The sequence below is a fragment of the Seriola lalandi genome, unplaced genomic scaffold, assembly GCF_002814215.2.
Source record: "Seriola lalandi dorsalis isolate HSWRI2012SDOR001 ecotype SW California unplaced genomic scaffold, Sedor1 jcf7180002054544, whole genome shotgun sequence".
NCBI classification, from domain to species: Eukaryota; Metazoa; Chordata; class Actinopteri; order Carangiformes; family Carangidae; genus Seriola; species Seriola lalandi.
The window spans coordinates 1,673,155-1,691,278 of NW_019525097.1; the positions used below are offsets into that span (position 1 = coordinate 1,673,155).

At 40.8% G+C, this 18,124-nt stretch overlaps 2 protein-coding genes across 2 annotated transcripts in view; one reads left to right on the forward strand and one right to left on the reverse strand.

Moving 5' to 3' along the window:
- The window catches only part of adgrf3b (adhesion G protein-coupled receptor F3b), a 14,685-nt gene extending 3,285 nt beyond the window's left edge, over positions 1-11,400 (forward strand). Inside the window, exons 3-17 of the mRNA XM_023415155.2 lie at positions 299-460; positions 738-890; positions 1,505-1,572; positions 1,685-1,743; positions 2,378-2,496; positions 3,198-3,428; positions 3,572-3,805; positions 3,982-4,122; positions 4,256-4,455; positions 5,659-5,844; positions 6,710-8,011; positions 8,641-8,682; positions 8,924-8,953; positions 9,040-9,121; positions 10,205-11,400. Of these exons, the coding sequence (XP_023270923.2) occupies positions 299-460; positions 738-890; positions 1,505-1,572; positions 1,685-1,743; positions 2,378-2,496; positions 3,198-3,428; positions 3,572-3,805; positions 3,982-4,122; positions 4,256-4,455; positions 5,659-5,844; positions 6,710-8,011; positions 8,641-8,682; positions 8,924-8,953; positions 9,040-9,108 (2,996 nt within the window). The 3' untranslated portion in view covers positions 9,109-9,121; positions 10,205-11,400. The remainder of the gene's footprint in view (positions 1-298; positions 461-737; positions 891-1,504; positions 1,573-1,684; positions 1,744-2,377; positions 2,497-3,197; positions 3,429-3,571; positions 3,806-3,981; positions 4,123-4,255; positions 4,456-5,658; positions 5,845-6,709; positions 8,012-8,640; positions 8,683-8,923; positions 8,954-9,039; positions 9,122-10,204) is intronic.
- On the reverse strand, positions 11,129-17,661 carry mep1a.2 (meprin A, alpha (PABA peptide hydrolase), tandem duplicate 2). The gene is made up of 14 exons (XM_023415156.2): positions 17,529-17,661; positions 17,404-17,428; positions 17,253-17,306; positions 17,119-17,156; positions 16,961-17,036; positions 16,754-16,871; positions 16,377-16,552; positions 15,931-16,152; positions 14,556-14,702; positions 13,874-14,089; positions 12,719-13,165; positions 12,238-12,411; positions 11,956-12,163; positions 11,129-11,319 (listed from the first exon to the last, which is right to left on the reverse strand). The coding sequence occupies exons 1-14, from the start codon at positions 17,589-17,591 to the stop codon at positions 11,169-11,171; spliced, it is 2,115 nt and encodes a 704-aa protein (XP_023270924.1). The 5' UTR covers positions 17,592-17,661; the 3' UTR covers positions 11,129-11,168.
- Positions 17,662-18,124: the final 463 nt, after the last annotated feature.

Here is an 18,124-nt window from a genome sequence, read left to right on the forward strand (position 1 = left end):
TTGCTGATGTGACACTGTCTTTACACTGGAAGTCCTACTACGCACTGAAATTAATTTACATGATGCAGTGATGAGCATGTTAACATCATCATAAATCATTTACAGCCGATTCATTAGATAATATCTGTAGGTGTGAAAACCCATTGTTGCTTTTCCACTGAGAGATTAGCTGTATTTTAGAAATGTCTAAGAATACATATATAAATACAATCCACTGACAGGGGCCCATAAGGCTGACCACCTTTATGGTTGTTTTCTTTCTTTTTTTGGTAACTTTCACTTATTTTTCTGTTATTAGAGGTAGAAAATGTCTACATTGCCGAGCTGATGGTGGAGAGCAATGTCACACTGGGATCCCAGACTCTCCTGTCAGTTTTGAATGCGACGACTGACCTCCAAGTGACCGATAGGAATGGAAGCTCCCACACAGTGACCATCTTACAAAGCGAAGTGGCAGCAGGTATCGTGAAAAGTGAAAGTACACCGCTGTTTAATTCCCCCATTTGTTAATCAGATTTATTTTGCATGTTTGCAAAGTGGTGTCTGTATTTGGCTTCACCAAGCACAACCCCTGCAATCCTGGATAACAGGTCTCCTCATTAATTTCTTAGTTAGTTTATTAACATTGGAATTAAAATAAGGTGGTGAGGTGAGAGGGAGCTTGTTGTTTTTCAGAACGTTGGTGAATATTTAATCATTATATTTAAAGATCTGACCACTGTGCTCCACTTTTGTAGACTGCCTGATCATTGAAGATCAAACCAGTTGTAACTGCTCTGTCGGGTTCGTTTGGAGCAATGAAGTGTGCTACACTACCGGCTGTTGCAGAGAAACTACTTGCAAACAAAATGTGTCCCACATCGCACCGCTCTGCATCCCCAAAGTCAATGGTAACAGTCGTATATGTGACAAATTTTGCTCTTTTCCCTTTTTTTTTTTTTTTAGTTGTACAAGTATTTATTTATTTATTTATTGTATTTTGTACATTATTCCGGCACAATGTAATAAGGGTCCCTATAATCTTGAAGTATTTGTGCTTCAGTTTCCTGCAGTGACTTTTACACAGAAGGAAGCAGAGACGAGCAGAGCCACTGACAGTTTCCAGCCTCAGTGTTGTTCACCTCATAGTCCGGACTGTAGTTGAGAAGCAGAGCGGAGACGTAGGGGGGAGGGGAACTTGGATTTGGGGAGCTGCAGCATTTATTTAGTGAGAAGACAGGCTAGCTTTCAGAAACGATACCCTGCTTCCGCCACAAGTGGGCAGTAAGTTACACGATGAGTGCAAACAGGTATCAGATAAACAGATATCACTTCCACACCGGTATTGTTCAATTGGATGTCTATTCTTAGCTTTAACTGGGCAAACGCTGCTTGCCTTTCTTGATCTGGTGTGGTTACTATTGTGTTGTTAGATTTTGTTCACATTCTATACTTTTTTCCCATATGGACAAATATTCATGTAGAAATCAGAACTGAAACTAATGCTATTGTTTGTAATTAACAGTTCAGATCAATGGATCAGTGACACTGAGTACATCAGGAGCCGCCTGGAGTAGCAACAAATTTTCAAAGGTCCATTTGCTCTCAAGACAAAATTACACTTGTATATCTCTAGAGGACGTTTGCCACTGTAACCCACGAGGCTAAGTCAAATATAATGATTAAATGCTCTCTCTTTTCAAAGGTTGTAAAGGAGATTGAAAAGCTGAATGGCTTACAATACATAAACTTCACTGATAACAGGTATTGTGTTTGTTGTTGTTGTTGTCGTTGTTTAAAAAACCTTAGCAATGGAACAATTGATAAAGAGATGATCTGGTCTCATCGTAGAAAGAAGAACTGAAAAAAATTGATTACCAGAGTAAAACCGACCGCAGCCTGCAGAGATTAGCCTAAAGGTTTGTTCGGCACTCAGGCACAGCAGTGCTTTGAGTTAAAAACTAATATCAGCGAGCTAACATGCTGGTGTTTAGCAGGTAAAATGTTTACCATGTTCACCGTCGTAGTTAGCGTGCTAATGTTTTCTAATAAGTGCCAGTTCCAACATACAGCTGAGGCTGATTTTGGTACAGTATATTAGCCCTGAGGAGATGCATGAGATAGATGGTGAGTGCACAAAGAGTATTACATTGACACCTGAGACCAGGGTGCACACACTGCATCATGCATGTAGTTAAGTTCAGGAAAGGAAGACACCGTCAAAGTTAGGAAAGATGGTTTCGGTTAGAAACTGAAAAAGTAAACTTTTAGCGTAGATTTTTTTCAGTATCTAACTAAAACAACATGCATTAATCGTGCTCTGAATTGTCATTAACCAGATGGATACTTTCTTGGTCATCAACAAATTATCTTTATTGATCTTCTCCAAATCTTAAAGGACCAACGCCGTTGACTTTGAGGCAGCCGTCAGTGTCAAGTTTCCGACCTCTCGTCTTCAAGACGTTGTGACTAACGTGGAATATCAGCTCACTGCCGTAGTTCTGGTCGACACTCTAGGTCAGTAAAAGTCTTGTACAGTTCATCGTCATTCATTTGGACCATGATGATTTTAATTATTTTTTTAGGTGTAATGCTGGCTAGCTATTCATGCATACACTCTGATTATAAAATGTGGCCATAATGCATCAGAATTTGGTTTTCTTTTTTTTTTCCTTTTAATTTTTCTGTGTGCTTCCACTTGATATTAAAAACAACGATGAATCAACCTGAAATACAGATCTTTGGGTAAATATAAACATCCGGTGCATTATAAGCCGCTTGTTTAAATGATTTATTTCTCTTTTTCCTCACCTGTGTTCAATGCATGAAGTGATCGTCATCTTCTTGCTACTGACCACAACTGCGTGTGTGTGAATGTAACATCTTGGTGCTAATAAGCTCAGATGGATCACCTCTTTGATAAAATGGTGTCTCTTTTTCAGGTACAAAACAAAAGTGATGATCTTCAAACACATTTAGTTCATTTTAATGCAGAGAATGTGTTTACATGCACTGTACTAACCTGCTTACTGTAAATCTGTGTATACATGCAGCAGGTCAGTGATCAGATTTCTCTCTTACCCCCAGATTCATATTTGGAAGCATGACTTGCTTCTCACAAACTAGTGGATTTTCTTCCATTGGGAGGCTTACCTCCCTCTCCTTGCCTAATCATAAATACTGTGCTGCTGTGCATTCATCTGTCCTTCTGCACATAGGCATGGTCACCATAAAAACCCCAGGGACTATAGTGCAGTACCAATCTGACCCACTGTTGAATTGCACATTTGAGGAGGCGACGGACAGTGCTGGCTGGAACATGAGCAGGCCGCATGAGCGCTTTGAGCTCAACAACGGCACTGTGGTGAAACTGAATTACAGGTGTGCCACAGAGGAATACATGTCCTGTGTTGCAGTTACACTCCAGAAGGTGATAGGCATATATGAAGGCAAGTACAATAGCGGCTTTTTCTTATACAAAAATTTAAATTTGACTTTAACTGTGTTGATTTCACTCATCAGTGAGAGGAAAAAAAAGTCCTATTCAGCCCCTTTCAGCTGTAGCATGTAATAACCTACATGTTTCCTGCAGGAACATATGAGTGTGGATTCATGAAAGGGTCCGTGAGGCATATAGCCAAGACATATTTGAGTGTGGCTCTCCTGCCCGATTTGATCACCTTGAAAATCAATCCTCTCGCTTTGGACTGTTCCAAGAGCTCTCAGAAAGACGTTGTCGTCACTGCCACCATCTTAAACAGCCCAGAGAACTTTAAGGTTTGGTGGAGCCTCAAGGGGATAAAGCAAAGTGAACTACACAACACATGTAAGACAAACCTCTCCAAGCTATCTGTCCTTTTTCTTTACCTCTGTTAGTTGCTGCACAAAAAACACTACTTTCACTGATAATATCAGCACAAGTATAAATTCACAATATTATGATAAAATGCATGTAAAATTCACAACCACAAACCTGAAACTAATATCTATCTCTCATTGCAGCTTTGAATTATTCCCTAATCTATACCTTCAAGGCTTCTATTTCGTGCCAGAAAACGATGGAAGCACAATATGTTAATGTCACTTTTGAAAACAAATTACAACAAATCAAAAGCGCACGAGTGGACATCCCAGTAATTTATGGTACCTGATTTAAATAAAAGCGTAAAATGTTTTTAATTGATTTTAATCTTCTATTTGTTTTGTTTATAATCACATTTATTTGCATTGTTTTCTCTTGCATCGTCCAATGATGTGTTACATTTTTTTCTTCAAGATGGTGAAAAGTTTTGCAGCGAGGAGGAAATAAATGGCCAGTATTGGCCGAAATCCCCAAGTGGAGATACAGTGATCAATCGAACGTGTCCAGAGGGGAGGGTTGGCTTTAAGTCTCGCACTTGTGACGGCACTACCTGGCAGCCAGTGTTCTCGTCCTGCGTCAGCGAAGAGTTGAACAAAGTTTACGCTGAAGCAGGCGTGAGTGTGGCTTTATAGCTCATAGCGCTGAAATCATAAAGTTCAATCTGATATTTTTTTGTCTAAAATTAGTTATTTTACCAATGCCAATATTTGATGTAATGAACATTTTATATCGGTTATTTTGATTTGTGTACATTAATGGCCCTGACTGTGAAATTTGGGGCCCACAACTTGGTTCTATAAAGTTCTACATGCAAAGCACTAATCACTGAAAGTACACAGGAGGACCAGTGAAGCTCCGTTTCTTTAGCTTATCACCTCTTTGCGCTAATCATTAAAATGTTGCTCAATAAAGTGCTGACAACTTAGCGACTTTGTTGCTAGATTTAGCGGATTCTGCCATTAGCTACCATCCTAGGCCGCAAGCTTGTAAACGTTAATTAGCTCGTGCTACTGTTTGTTAGCAAAGTTTTATCTTATCTTTATCTTATCACAAGCAGCTCGAGTTTCTGTGACAACTTCAGATATTATTGCAATAAAGGCCGACATTTTAACATGTAGGAATCTTACATGAACCCAGGTGTCTAGCGAGTTAATTGCTGGACCCTTTAGTGTTTTGATGGTTACTCTGGCGCCATGTCCCGTGGGTTTGTGTCGGCTGAGAACAGTCATGTGCGCTGCAGCAGACGCAGTGACAACAGTGGCAAAAGTCAGAGCTCAGACTCTGACAGTGATGACCGTAGTTGTCCTGGCACAAAAAGTAGAAGCAAATTTGCAAGCGGAAAAGAGACCAGAGGTTCTTTATTATAACTCTATGTGCAAACTAGCAAAGAAACATGTTCATTGTTTTGTCAGTTGCATTATTAGTAAAACTTAATGTTATTACATTATTACTTCAGATCAGGGCAGTGAAAGTGATGTGACCAAATGTAAAACATCTACAATACATCATAACATATCCAGAAGGGTTAAAGTCCACTTGCCCTTCTGGATGCGGCTAAATGTTTATCTGTGTCCAGATATAAAACATTTAAAATCACCGAAAGGCATTAAAGGCATCTGGTTTTTGCTCTGTGCAAAGGTTTGTTGAAAATATCATAGTATAGAATAATACTGTGTATGTAGTGTCTTTAGAATATGTTATTGTATGTCAGTTTTGTTCTGTGCATAAAAAGAAAAACAAAACATGAACATATTGTGTGGGGATGTAAGTTGTGTTCTGTTGTACACTGTTTGAGATATTTTGCTTTTACTTTCTAGAAATTCAGTATGGGACTAGGGGCTATTCAGGAGGTGGCCATGAATATATTTGCAGGACTTAAGAACAGCTCTATATATGATTCTGGTTCCGATGACTCTATGGCTGACATTGGCGCTTCCATCAACATCCTGAGTGTGATGGCCGTTGGATCAGAAAATGTTGCCTTGCAGGAGGAGGTCTTTCCTGTGAGCCCCCAATGATTATTATTATTACTTTTACTGTTATACATGTGGAGTTTTGAGCTCCAAAATATTCTCAACACAAAGTCCTACTCAGGACTAAATGGAGCAGTTGTCATGGAGATGCTCTAGTTGTTATCACGTCACCTCAGTGTGAAATTTCGGTCATGTGATAGCAGGTGGTCGTACGGGGTTCACAGCGTCAAGTTCACATGAGAATAGGAAAAGGAAAAGGATCGTATGGTCCCATGATCCTATGGTTTTTTTATGGCAACCCAGGATCCTATACAGATGATAACACCTTGGTCAGGGTCACTCTCGGGGGGGGCACTCTAGGCCAACAGGTACAAGGAGTGGATGACAAAAAATCCCAATCCAATCAAGACAGACGCTGCCAACTAATGTCCTGTCACAAAACATCCAACATCTCTGGTGCATCGAAAAGAGGGGACGACAGGGGGAAAACTGGATGTGACATCACAATGTGACAGATATGAGAACCACTGTGACTGAATGAACCCCAGAAACAGACATCATCAGCTGTCTGTGAACACAGTCAAAGGTCATCGACCAGGATTGAGTGGATAGCTGGAGCAAGATGAAGGGGGGCCGTTAACATCCAAAGATTTATGACCACATTTCCATCCTAAGGTCATAACAACTGAACCATCTTCATGACAAGTTCACAAACTGTGGTTGAAAGCTCCAGAAGTTAGTTAGACCTTGTGCTGAGAGTTTTATTTATTTATTTATTTTAGTGATTCTGATATGTCGATTCTAAGAAACAAACATTTTTGAGAAGCAAGAAAAATGTGCTTCAGCTTCTGATTTTGTTTTTTTTTTTAAATAATAATTTTTTATTCTCTTTCAGGATTTTGTTGATGCAGCGAGCAATATGTTGAACAAGAGCTGGGGTGGGATCAACTCGTCTACTGCTCATAACATGTCATCAGATTACCTTCAGTCTGTGGAGGGTCTGGTGAAAAATATCAAAGTGAAAAATTCCAGTACAATCACTAGTCAAAACGTAGACCTCAAATTCTGCTCAGGCGATGGCTGTAACGTGTCCGCGTTTGACATCGGCGTGAATTTAAACAAGTCCTCAGGAATAATGAAAACTGTCGCTGTGAAAAATCTTATGGATAAATTGAGAAACAACTTCCACAGGACGAAAGCCACCAGCCTCCTACTATCAGTCACACTGGAGGACAGCAACGACACGGCTTTAGAAATCACACTGGACTTCCCCATCGAGAAGATGAAATCAACAATACCTTTGTGTGTTTTCTGGAAAATCGAAGACAGGGAATGGTCAGGTGAAGGATGCGTCATTAAAAGCAGTGACGGAAACCGTACGCGCTGTGAGTGCAACCACCTGACGTCATTTTCTGTCCTCATGGCCAAGAGCGACATATCTACTGATATCCTAGATATCATTACCTACGTGGGCCTGGGGGTGTCCGTCTGCTCCTTGCTGATCTTCCTCATCATCGAGACTCTGGTGTGGTCCGCTGTGGTGAAGACCAACCTTTCACACTTCCGTCACACAGCGATAGTGAACATTGCCGTTTTCCTCTTGCTCGCTGACTGCTGTTTTTTGGCTTCCTCCTTTCCTGAGACGCTCTCTGACTCCACCTGCCTGGTTCTCACCATATGCAAACACCTGTTTTTCTTGGCCATGTTCAGCTGGATGCTGTGCATGAGCGTCATGCTTGTCCACCAGCTCATCTTTGTCTTCAGCCCACTGAGGAAAAGGGTCTTCATGTTCCTCTCCAGCATTGTCGGCTATCTTTGCCCGATTCTGATAGTGGGATGCAGCTATTTGTATTCCAAATACACGGACAAACCCTACTACAATAAGGACACGTGCTGGCTGTTTTTTGAAAGAGTGTTGGAGGGTTCTGTGCATGCGTTCCTCCTCCCTGTGGGAACTGTTATTTTGACAAATGTCTTCTCCATGGTGGTCGTCATTGTTACTCTGATGAAGTCCTCGGTCCCCGACGGCAAGTCAGATGAGAAGGAGACGATCAAAAGCATCATTAAAGTGGTGGTCTTTCTAACACCTGTCTTCGGAGTGACATGGGTCATCGGCTTCTTCCTACTCATATTAGATGGTGACGATCCCATGTTTCATGTTGCCAACTACAGTTTCACCATCCTCAATTCCTTCCAGGTAATTTGAAAGCAACTCACACACTCAAGGTTAATGTTGATATCAGCAATGTCAGTCTCAGCCGCAGGTCATTCATCCACATACATCCATCTAAACATAAATCTGAAAGCAGAAGAGTGAATGAGAAGAAAAACATTGGACTGCTGTGAATCCTGACGTTGATCAAACTGAACATATGGAAAGAGCTGAAACTCACAGTTAGGAAAAGGCACCAATCAAAGCTGGGAGAACTGGAGCAGGTTGTTGTGGAAGTGTAGCCACATCTGTAGATTTTGACCCTATTTTTAAAACTTGTTTGCAACTGGTATCGTACATACAAAAGCTGACTGCTCAAAATTTTAATTCAACTAAAAAAAATGAATTGGATGATCCCCATGTAGGTCCTTTATAGTTGACATGCATGTGTAAGAAAACTTTAAACTTAAACACTTAAAGGAAGGGAAAGATCAGATGATGATCTGTAGATATTTCTGAAAAACATCATTGGTGGCACATTTTTAAACATCAATCTATAACCCCAATCACTACAACCTCACACTTCACACTGTGTCAGTTTTTCAAACCAAATATAAAAAGCAGAACATAAAAACACAGTTTGAGGTCGTTGACGCTGATGTCTTCTCTTGCAGGGCCTTTTCATTTTGATAACAGGGTGTATTGCAGAACAAAAGGTAGGTTTGTCATTTTATCAATGGGGAGATAAGTTTTATCAGTGTTGATACGTCCATTGTTTTCAAATGGTTTTCAAACAGAGACAGAATTATGCAGGATAGTGCACCAACACTGTATTAATGCCTTTGTGCTGAAATTCCTCCTGGAAGTCCTGTGCTGTGGTTTGATGCCTGGGGGCCCAACAAAATGTTCCCTCCTGCCCAATTGATAAAGAAATTTTTTGTTTTAATTATTTAACAGGTTCGAGACGAACTGTTCAAGATCATAATGGTGAGTTCACCTGTCAGGTCTATTCAGAATTTACACCACAGTACAATGAAACTGTGCATCAGGACTCTGTTTGTTTCTATCCTCAGGCAAAATCAAAAGGAAAGAGTGACAGCACGAAGAATTTGAATTCAACCACATACACAAAAGAAAAATGAAGCGGGAACGAAGGTCAGTCTTATTATATTGTATTCCTATTTACTGGTGCAGCTTCACTGACACATACTGTTACGTTTCAGGCCTGGAGATGGATTCAGGCTGGAGGGCTGCTGGTTGGGTTGGTGCACTAGCATTTATATGAAGCGTCACTCATTCACAAAGCAGTGTCGACACACAGTGTAGGAATTGGTAGAAACAGCCCACACCATCAGGAGCCCCATTCAGGAGGTTGTGGGGCAACAACAGTGCAATGTATACTGTCGTTAAGGGGGTGTATAGTTGGCATTGCAAAGTGTGGTAATATGAGGGGCCCCTTTTCCGCTGGTGGGCCCCAAGCATGGATTACCTCTCCTGACATAGATGCTTATGGGAATGTCAATAGTTTTCTCGCCCACCACCGTTGCCATGGGGAAGAAGTCAGTCAGAGGCGTGAATCAGAGCAGTTTGTTGTTGCAGGTTGAGCTTAATTGATTTAAACTGCAAATTTTTCTGTTTTTTCAGCACCCAAATCTTAAGCTTCTACCTGCCACTAGTGCTGCACTGCACCTTGGGAGTCGTAGTTAACTTCCCCACCAAAGTTTTTATTTTCACAGGTTTGCACATTCGACTTTTTGTCAAAGAACCAGGTATCTCCTAAGAGGTTTATAATCTTTAATACTGAGGATTCAATCAGATGAGTTTAATATTGATCCAAGAAATAGCAGTGCAGCAACTATGATGTTACACATTGTCTATGGGAAACATGAATTGGAATTTGCACTTCCTGAACCAGGATTGCTCACTCAAAACTACAAGTGTCAACGTCACGGTGGCGCGAGGAATCACGAAAGTCAGCAGGATTCATCTTCTGAGAATGAGAAATGTCTGGACAAAAACTAGTGTCAATCCATCCAAGTGTTTTTGAGATGTTTCACTGGATGCGTTTTGTGCTTTTGTGACTATAACACATGTTGTGCGGCAAGGTCCAATGGCAGATGCTGCTGCAATAACCATAGCAACCAGCATCTTATCAGGTTTTTTTGGTGTGTGTGTGTGTGTGTATTTGTGAATCCAGTTTATAAATGTTCTACATAATGCGTCGTCTCTACATTTCAGATTGTGCAGACAGAAACAGCAGCTCACATGTACATGTATGCAGCTCCACATGCAGCCGACAACAAGAGAACATGACTTAGAGTTTGCTTTGTGTTAGAAAACAGTTCCTGGACTGTTACTAAGGTGAAGGTGGTCGTAGTAAAAGATTGATTATGAACTAAAGCTTATTCAATAGAACACTGATGTTTTTAATGTTATGCATTGTAGCTGACTTCAAGCGCTGACTGTATATAGAACAAATACTTTTTAATGTGTCTGACTTGGTTTGACGATTTTATTCGATACGCTATTTGACCTGAACCATAACCTGTATACTATGTGTGCCACTATAACCACTATATGTATCTCAATATACGCAGTGAAATAAAGACAAGGAATAGAAAGTCTTTTATTGTTCTTCACACATGCGATTTACATATTTGAATCCAAACGTACATTTTTCATAACAGTTAATTTAGCAGACTACATGTGATTACTTTTAACATACAAATAAACCACTATGGTACACAGAGCTACTGATGCTGTCCTCCTGCATAATGTTGTTAGCTTGGGAGACATCATTTATAATATTTATATTATTTATAATATTACAAGAGTAAAGTTATAATTTAGAGAGAAAAAAAACATCATTTTTAGGAAAATTACAAGTAATCTTTTCAACGTCCTGATGTTGTGATGCTGATGTGCTAAAAGATGATGTATCTCCTTATTTGTGAAACCTATGCTAAAATATAACTTCACAGGATGCTCCAAGTTCCTCATTTTAAAGCTTAAGGTTAGTGCAGCTAAATTTTAAAAGTCAGCCCTGTATTAATTTGCATTTTTTCTAAAACAGAAAACTACAAATCTTTTAATGTGTACCAGCGATCAGCCCAGGATCCATTCGCATATTTCCCTCCGGTGTTGTTATTACTTTTGCTGTGATTTCACTGCTGAATGAACGTAGAGGACACAATAGTCCGTTTCACTGGGCTCTCCTAATGACAGTGAAGATGGCCAGTGTAAGAACCACCATCCCGGCTGCGCCACCAACCAGAGCTCCCAGAATGCTTCTGTCCATGTTCAGTCGCTCACATGTTTTGCCACTGTAGTAGGTGGTCTGGGTTGTTGCACACCTGAAAAGCAGCAGCACACACACATTCATTTTTATTGTGAAATATAATTTCATAATGCAAAATAAATTGTTTTCAAATGAATACGCATCTTGAAACCTTTAATTATTTCATTATTTTTTTCCACATGTAGCGTGTCACCTGACAGGCAAGAGGAATAAGCTCACCCGTTAACACAGTGCATTTCATTTGTTTAATCAACACAAAAACAGAAATGTGTGAAAGAGACTGTGTGTGGTTTTACAGGAAGTTATGTGATGTAACTGATCATGATGACGAGAATCTGGAAAGTCACCACTGCAGGTGCTGTCGTCAACAAATAGTTACTCAATAGATTTGCCCCATAAAACCACAAATTGTGAATGTTACATTTCTGTTTGTGGATAAATTAAACAAATGAGTTTCAACATTTTAATTAGTCAGCTTTAAATGTGCTTGTAGGCGTAGGTGTAGCTCTATACTAGAGTTATGAGTATTGAGCTTCTCATTTAACTGCTGGCAAGAAAGTGAATAAGTGTATTTCTGAAAAATGGGCGCATCCGAGTACAGCCTCTGTCTAATGTAATTTAGACCTTCTCCAAGTTACCACGGGAACAAAACTTGTTGGATATCCACTCCTTCAAAAGCACAAACACACACCTGCATGATGCTTCCCCTCCACTCTCCACACACACGCCTCCATTAAAACAAGGGTTGGGATAACAGGGGTTGGCAGCTCGTGCCTCTCTGTGTTTTGGAGCCTCCGGCCTCACTTCCACCTCACTGATTGGCTCCTCCTCATCTGTGATGTCATCAATCAGTGCAGCAGGTTTGACGGGCACCTCAGTCTTGATCAGGTGGGTCAAATCTAACAAAACAAGACATCAGCATGTAAGAAAAAGAATTAGATTTTTGCGTAATAGAATCATTTCCACTTCTCACCATTGAATTCAGCAGTGATGATGAGGTCATTGTTCTTGAGGAAGCTCCTTCTGTGCAGATGCTTGTGAGACATGAATGTGCTCCAGCCAAAGTCGTCGCCGCGGTAACAGTTGCAGCTCTCATCAAACACTGCCCCTGAAGCAGCTGTTGGCTTGTTCCAGCGGGCGTGAGTGCCTGAGGGGGAAAACAGAACAAACAGAAAGGTGTCAGAGGCGTAGTACGATATGTTGGAATCAAGGTTGTTATTATCGGCTACAACGAACTAAATAACGAAAACTAGATGTGAAAAAATATCTTTAATATATTAACAAGGTTTTATACGAAAAACAAATCCATAGCTAACTGAAACTGTATTGTGTGTTTTCGTCTTTGTCGGTTTATTTCTTAAGAGGTATCAAATTTCACTTAATGTTTTTATAATTTAGGGGAACCAACCCCCTTTCATCCTGCTAGTAAAGTTTGAGTTTCTTCAACGGCCTACCTGTGGTGAAGCTTCTTGTAGAGGACATCCTCAGTTTCACATCAGGGTCCTGATCCACAGCAACCATGGTCGCCTGCCTGTTTTCAGCTGGCCACTGCATCACTGCGTCATTTTCCCCACTGCAGAGATGCAAGCTCATGCCGACGTAGTCTGGGTAGACACTGTCTCGTCCATTCGGGTAAACACTGATGCCGAATGAGTAGCCCTCCGAGTTGTAGAAGCACTTGCTTTTCACTGGACTGCCAGCAGGAATGGTGGCGAGGAGGCTGGTGAAGTTGTGGATTTGCCAGACAGCACTGGGGCAACTAGTCTCTGTAAGAGTGATGTCATCGATTAAGATGGCGCCCGAGGAGTTGGATGGACCTCTGATGCCTTGGAAGAAATAGCGAAACTTCTCTGTCACCTTGAGAGTCACGTGGGCTATTTTCCAGGAATCATCTCCATCACCTGAGAGACAAAAGGCAGGGGAATCATTTACCTACTCAGTACTGCAGTTTGTGTTTTAAATGAGTCTTACAATCATGGAATAAACCCAACCACTACATGGAAAGAATGAAATATTTAAAGGTCCCATATTTTTAACTTTTCAGGTATTTTATTTGAAGTCTCGATATCTGTAAGAACATATATTTGTATGTAAACTAATGCAGTTTTACATCTCCTCTCTCAGGCTTCTCTCTAGCAACAACAGGTCAGTGAGCCAATCAGAAGAGAGGAGGCTCTGAGCCTCTCTTGTGATTGGCTGACTGTTTACTGAGTGATCTAATAGAAATATAGCAGATTTCAGGTAAAAAAACTCAGAGAAACCAAATCTTGCAAGGTTGGATGCCGTGTCCAGGTGGGCGGGGCTTGGGGCATGACTGATAACAGTGACTGCTTTGTTGTGACATCACAAGGTTACAGAAGTCCTGATGGCTCGTTTTAAGGCTCAGTTTCTGAATACAAGCTGTGTTCATTTTTCTGTGGACTGAGGCTTTGATACTTTCACAGCATTAGTATGGAAGCTAGACCTGCTTTGTAACAAGAAAAGACATATAGATCTACCTTTATACAATATGGGACCTTTAAGAAAAATAAATAATAAACCCTGAAAAATAAGCTTTCCAGCAGTCCAATGCTCAGTGTATGGAAGTGTTTCCTTATTGATGACAGTACCAGTGATGGTGTGGATTTTCCTGACGCTGCGCACGTTCCCTGTGCCATCATCAGTCCTGATCCATATCACCAGTTTGTCCCCAGCTTCTCCGGTCATCTTGTAGAAGAACTGCAGACACTGTTTGTCTCTTTTTGGGTAGAGGATACGTGACTCCAGCAAAGCACTGCTGCCAACTGCACCAGAGGACGTGTCAAACTTCATGAAGTAGCCAGCATCTGAAAACAGAAGCAGTGATCGGTGCATATTTTGGTAATGAGCCTTTTCACAGTCTGGTCACAGGAGGAAAAGCACTGGTGTGAATAATACAATTATCCAGAGGTGGTTTGAATTTTATTCAGCTGTTTCAGTTTCAGGGTCCTGGTATTGTTCATGCTGACTCAATATCACAGTCATGCCTTACTGGGACACTTGAATAGAACAGAGCCATTATTAATGTTATTAGCTGTATTTTTCCTACTATGACAACTCAAATTGTCTGCTATGAAAAAGGCCTAATAAGTTGTTATATCACTATTTAGCAGCCTTTCTTGCTAAGTCAGAGTGTCTACCCTGTAAAGAAATATTTTGCATTAAATAAATACAAGTACTTTAACCTCCATATGGATATGTTTTCTTCTAGGATTGAATTGAGCTTTACTGTTGCTATACCTTTGTTTATGACCTAGAAAATGTGCTCAGTACCTCTGCAGCGCCCCACCAGGGTGTGATCAGTATCAGCTGGACTGCTCAACGTCTGGACCCAGTCTGCGTTGTCTTGCTCGTTCTGGATCATCCCACAGATGTTGATCAACTCAAATGAGCACTGGTCCAGGAGAGTGTGTGTACTGGCTGCAATAGGACAGTTATCAACAGTCAATCTACAAAGCTGAAATCACCACCTGCCTGTAAAAATATGACTTCAGCTAAGATAATGATGTAAATAAGGCCTGGCTTCCCTAACCTCCATTTATGGTGTGAGTTTTATCTGCAATAGTTCATGCCAGATCATGTTAAAGGAGCTATTTCAACATAGCCAACGTAAGCGTTTACAGCTGTTTACTTACCAGTCTAGAAGAAAAAAATTGTGAGTTCAGAATCAAACTTCATTCCTTTCACTTCATTTACTTTTTTACTTAAGTTAGCATGCTAACCAGCTAGCCCTGGCCCATCTCATCAATTTCCGATACCGAGTCACTGTAGCAACCAGTCTGCCCTGAAGAAGTAGCGCTGCTCACAGGACGTATTATAAACTGTTTTCATGTAAACGCAACAATGGCTGAAGCTCTTGGGAAGTAAAAAAGTAAATAGCTGTTAATGCTAACGTTGGCTAATTAGGAATAGCTAAGCTGACAAATAGCTTCCAGTAGCTTATTGTCCAGTATAAAAAGTGGATTATTAGTGATATTGGTATTATTATTTGAGTCAGTCAATGTGGCTACATTGGCTATAATAGTGAGAAATACACAATTAGTCACTTTATACCAAATAATACTTAAAGGACGCACAGAACACGGTGTTAGTCAGTCGAGCTGTCTTCACTGTGCACTTTGTTTTTGATGAACAAATGTTGCACGTCACATTTTTGAATGACCATGCAACTTTTGTTTTAATAGCATATAGTATTAACACATGATGAAGGAAAAAAGACTGACATACTCTGATCAGCCACTGTGGTTATTATAACAGTGATCCTGGCAAAGTTTGAGAGAACTGATCTGTTTAGTGCCACTATGTAAATAGCAGTGAACTCTGTGTTATATTATAACACTGGTTAGATTTTTTGCTTAAATGCAAATACTAGGTGTTTTACACACACAGCAGCTGTCAGTCTACACAATGCCACAGTATTACTTTCAGTGTGAACACAAAGCTATAGCACTTGTTTCTTACTTGAAACACATACGGACAATGCACCCAGCTGACACAGAGCAATATTAGCATTTATTTACGGGTGTATTTTTGGCCACTTCATGAATGTTTATCATATAAGCGCTTGTTTTTAACTCTGTTTTCATGTCCAAAAAGAGATATATCTGGCTCTTCCCTATGTTCACCGGCTCGACAGAGAGACACTCACCACAGTCGTACATGCGGTTGAGCCTGATGAGGTCAACAGCACTGAAGTCCAGCCGCTGGCCGATGACCTCATTAAAATACGGTATGGTGGTGGTGATTGTGGGGATGCTCTCGTTCTTGTTGAAAGACAGCGGCCTGTAGTGCATGATGGACTCGTAGTCATACGGCGTGTTCAGATCAGTGACGAAGTCGTCCTCGTACTTATTGAAGTTGTGCTCCCTCCCTGTGAGGAGAGAGTAGCATTGTCACTGACCAGGTGTAGGTGTTTTGTTGGACCTACAAAAGAAAGGTCCAGAGGAAGCTAACGACTGGTCCATATGGTGAGACTGTCTTGGTTAACAATAATTTCAGATCCATTAATATCAAACGGGAAATTTTCTTCTTATGTTACATACTCAAAAAAACTGTGTCCCTGAATGGAACAAAAATGAAATAATATCGACCCACCTTCTTCAATCTGGTCCCACCAGATCTTCACATAGTCGTCTCTGTCTGAGCGAGACTGTTCGTGGTAAAAGCCCAGAGCGTGGAGGAGCTCGTGCTCCACAATGGCCTTAGTGTCACACCTGGCCCCAATGGACACATTCTGGCCGGTTTTATCATCTCCAACATACGACCAGCATCTGAATTGATAAAACGGTAAAATTCAACAGTGAACCTAAGGCACTGTTACTGTGTAATGACCTTTAAATGACATTTCATCACACCAGCAATTCCTAATCTTTGGTTCTTTAATTCCTTGAGTTTGATGACTTGACAGTATGACCCATAAAAGTTGCGCAACAACCAAGATTTCTGAGTCAACCTGGCACACTGCAGCTCACCCAGAGAGCTTGGTGAAGGAGATGTGGCTGCTCTCTCCCTCGTACGGCTTGAAGTCAACGCAGGATCTCAAACGGTACTCCTCAAAAGCCTGGAGGATCACACCTTTAGCGTTCAGATCTGCAGTAATAGAAAGGAATTTCCCAATCAGTAAATGTTTTACCCATTCATCAAATTTCGTCTTGATAGAAATGTTCTCCGCGGCGTACCTAAAGAATCAGTCAGGATGTAGGGGATGGGAAACTTCCATCTTCTTGTTTCATCGAGGATTGCATTTCTGCCGGGCTGCAAGACACGTTGAGAACTCACAGAATAAATACTCTCATGTTCCTGACAAACATAATCTCCACACAGGCTGTATACTTACATCACCAGCGATGTCTCCCTCAAACAGGTGTCTTAAGTCTGAAAATGTGGAAAATCAGTATCAGAAACCAGAAATTATTAATAAATGAATGTCAGTCAGCAAAGTATGTGATCAGAGAGTTTTTAAAAATGTACCTCTGTTGATGTCAGGTATGTCGTCCCTCAGTTCACCTGCATCTGCATTATCACCTGGAGGAAACATAATTATTTTTTGTTAAAGCTGATGAGTAACAAGCAAAGAGCTCGTTTAATGTGTGTGTGCTCAGTAAAGTTAATAGGAACCAACCGGTAAATGTCGGAACAGCTTGCACCTAACACACAAAGAGAGATATTTCTTACTTTAAACCATCCACAGAGACAATTTTTCAATTGCTGTTTGTGATTTCAAATTAAATTTCAAATACTCTCTACCGTCAAAACCGCAAAGACTCCAACCAGCACAGCGATCATCCTCAGACCGTCTCCAGAGCCCATGTCGTTATTCCAAGAGCGGCGTGTTTCCTCAGTGCCACTGTCAACATGTCCATGAAGACAGAGGCTGCAGAGGAACTTTGATCAGGATTATTGTCTTCAATCAGTAACAAACATTTCGCACGTGTCTTGGCCGTCTCTCACACCGCTGACATGCTGTCAGGTGTTCTCTGGCGCGCACAGGTAATGACAGCAGTAAACAGTTGACCCTGTACAGATGCAGCAACAGCTTCGTAAGAACTGAGCTAGAGTTCAATAAAACAGGCAATAATGCTGTTTATGGATTATGGCAGCTTGAGTCAGAGCCGTATCCTCATGGTGCTAAACTTGTAGAGTAACTTCAATCCACCTGTAATGATGTGAGATTTATTACCGTGATGATGCTTTCATGTTCTTGGCTAGAGAGTGAAGATTTTAATAAAGTGCTGATAGTTCAGTCCGTCATGCCGTGATATCTTTAATGCTTGATAAGGGTCTATATTACTTTGCACTTATCTTTGAAATACTGCGCTGTTATGTATCAGATGTCCACACAG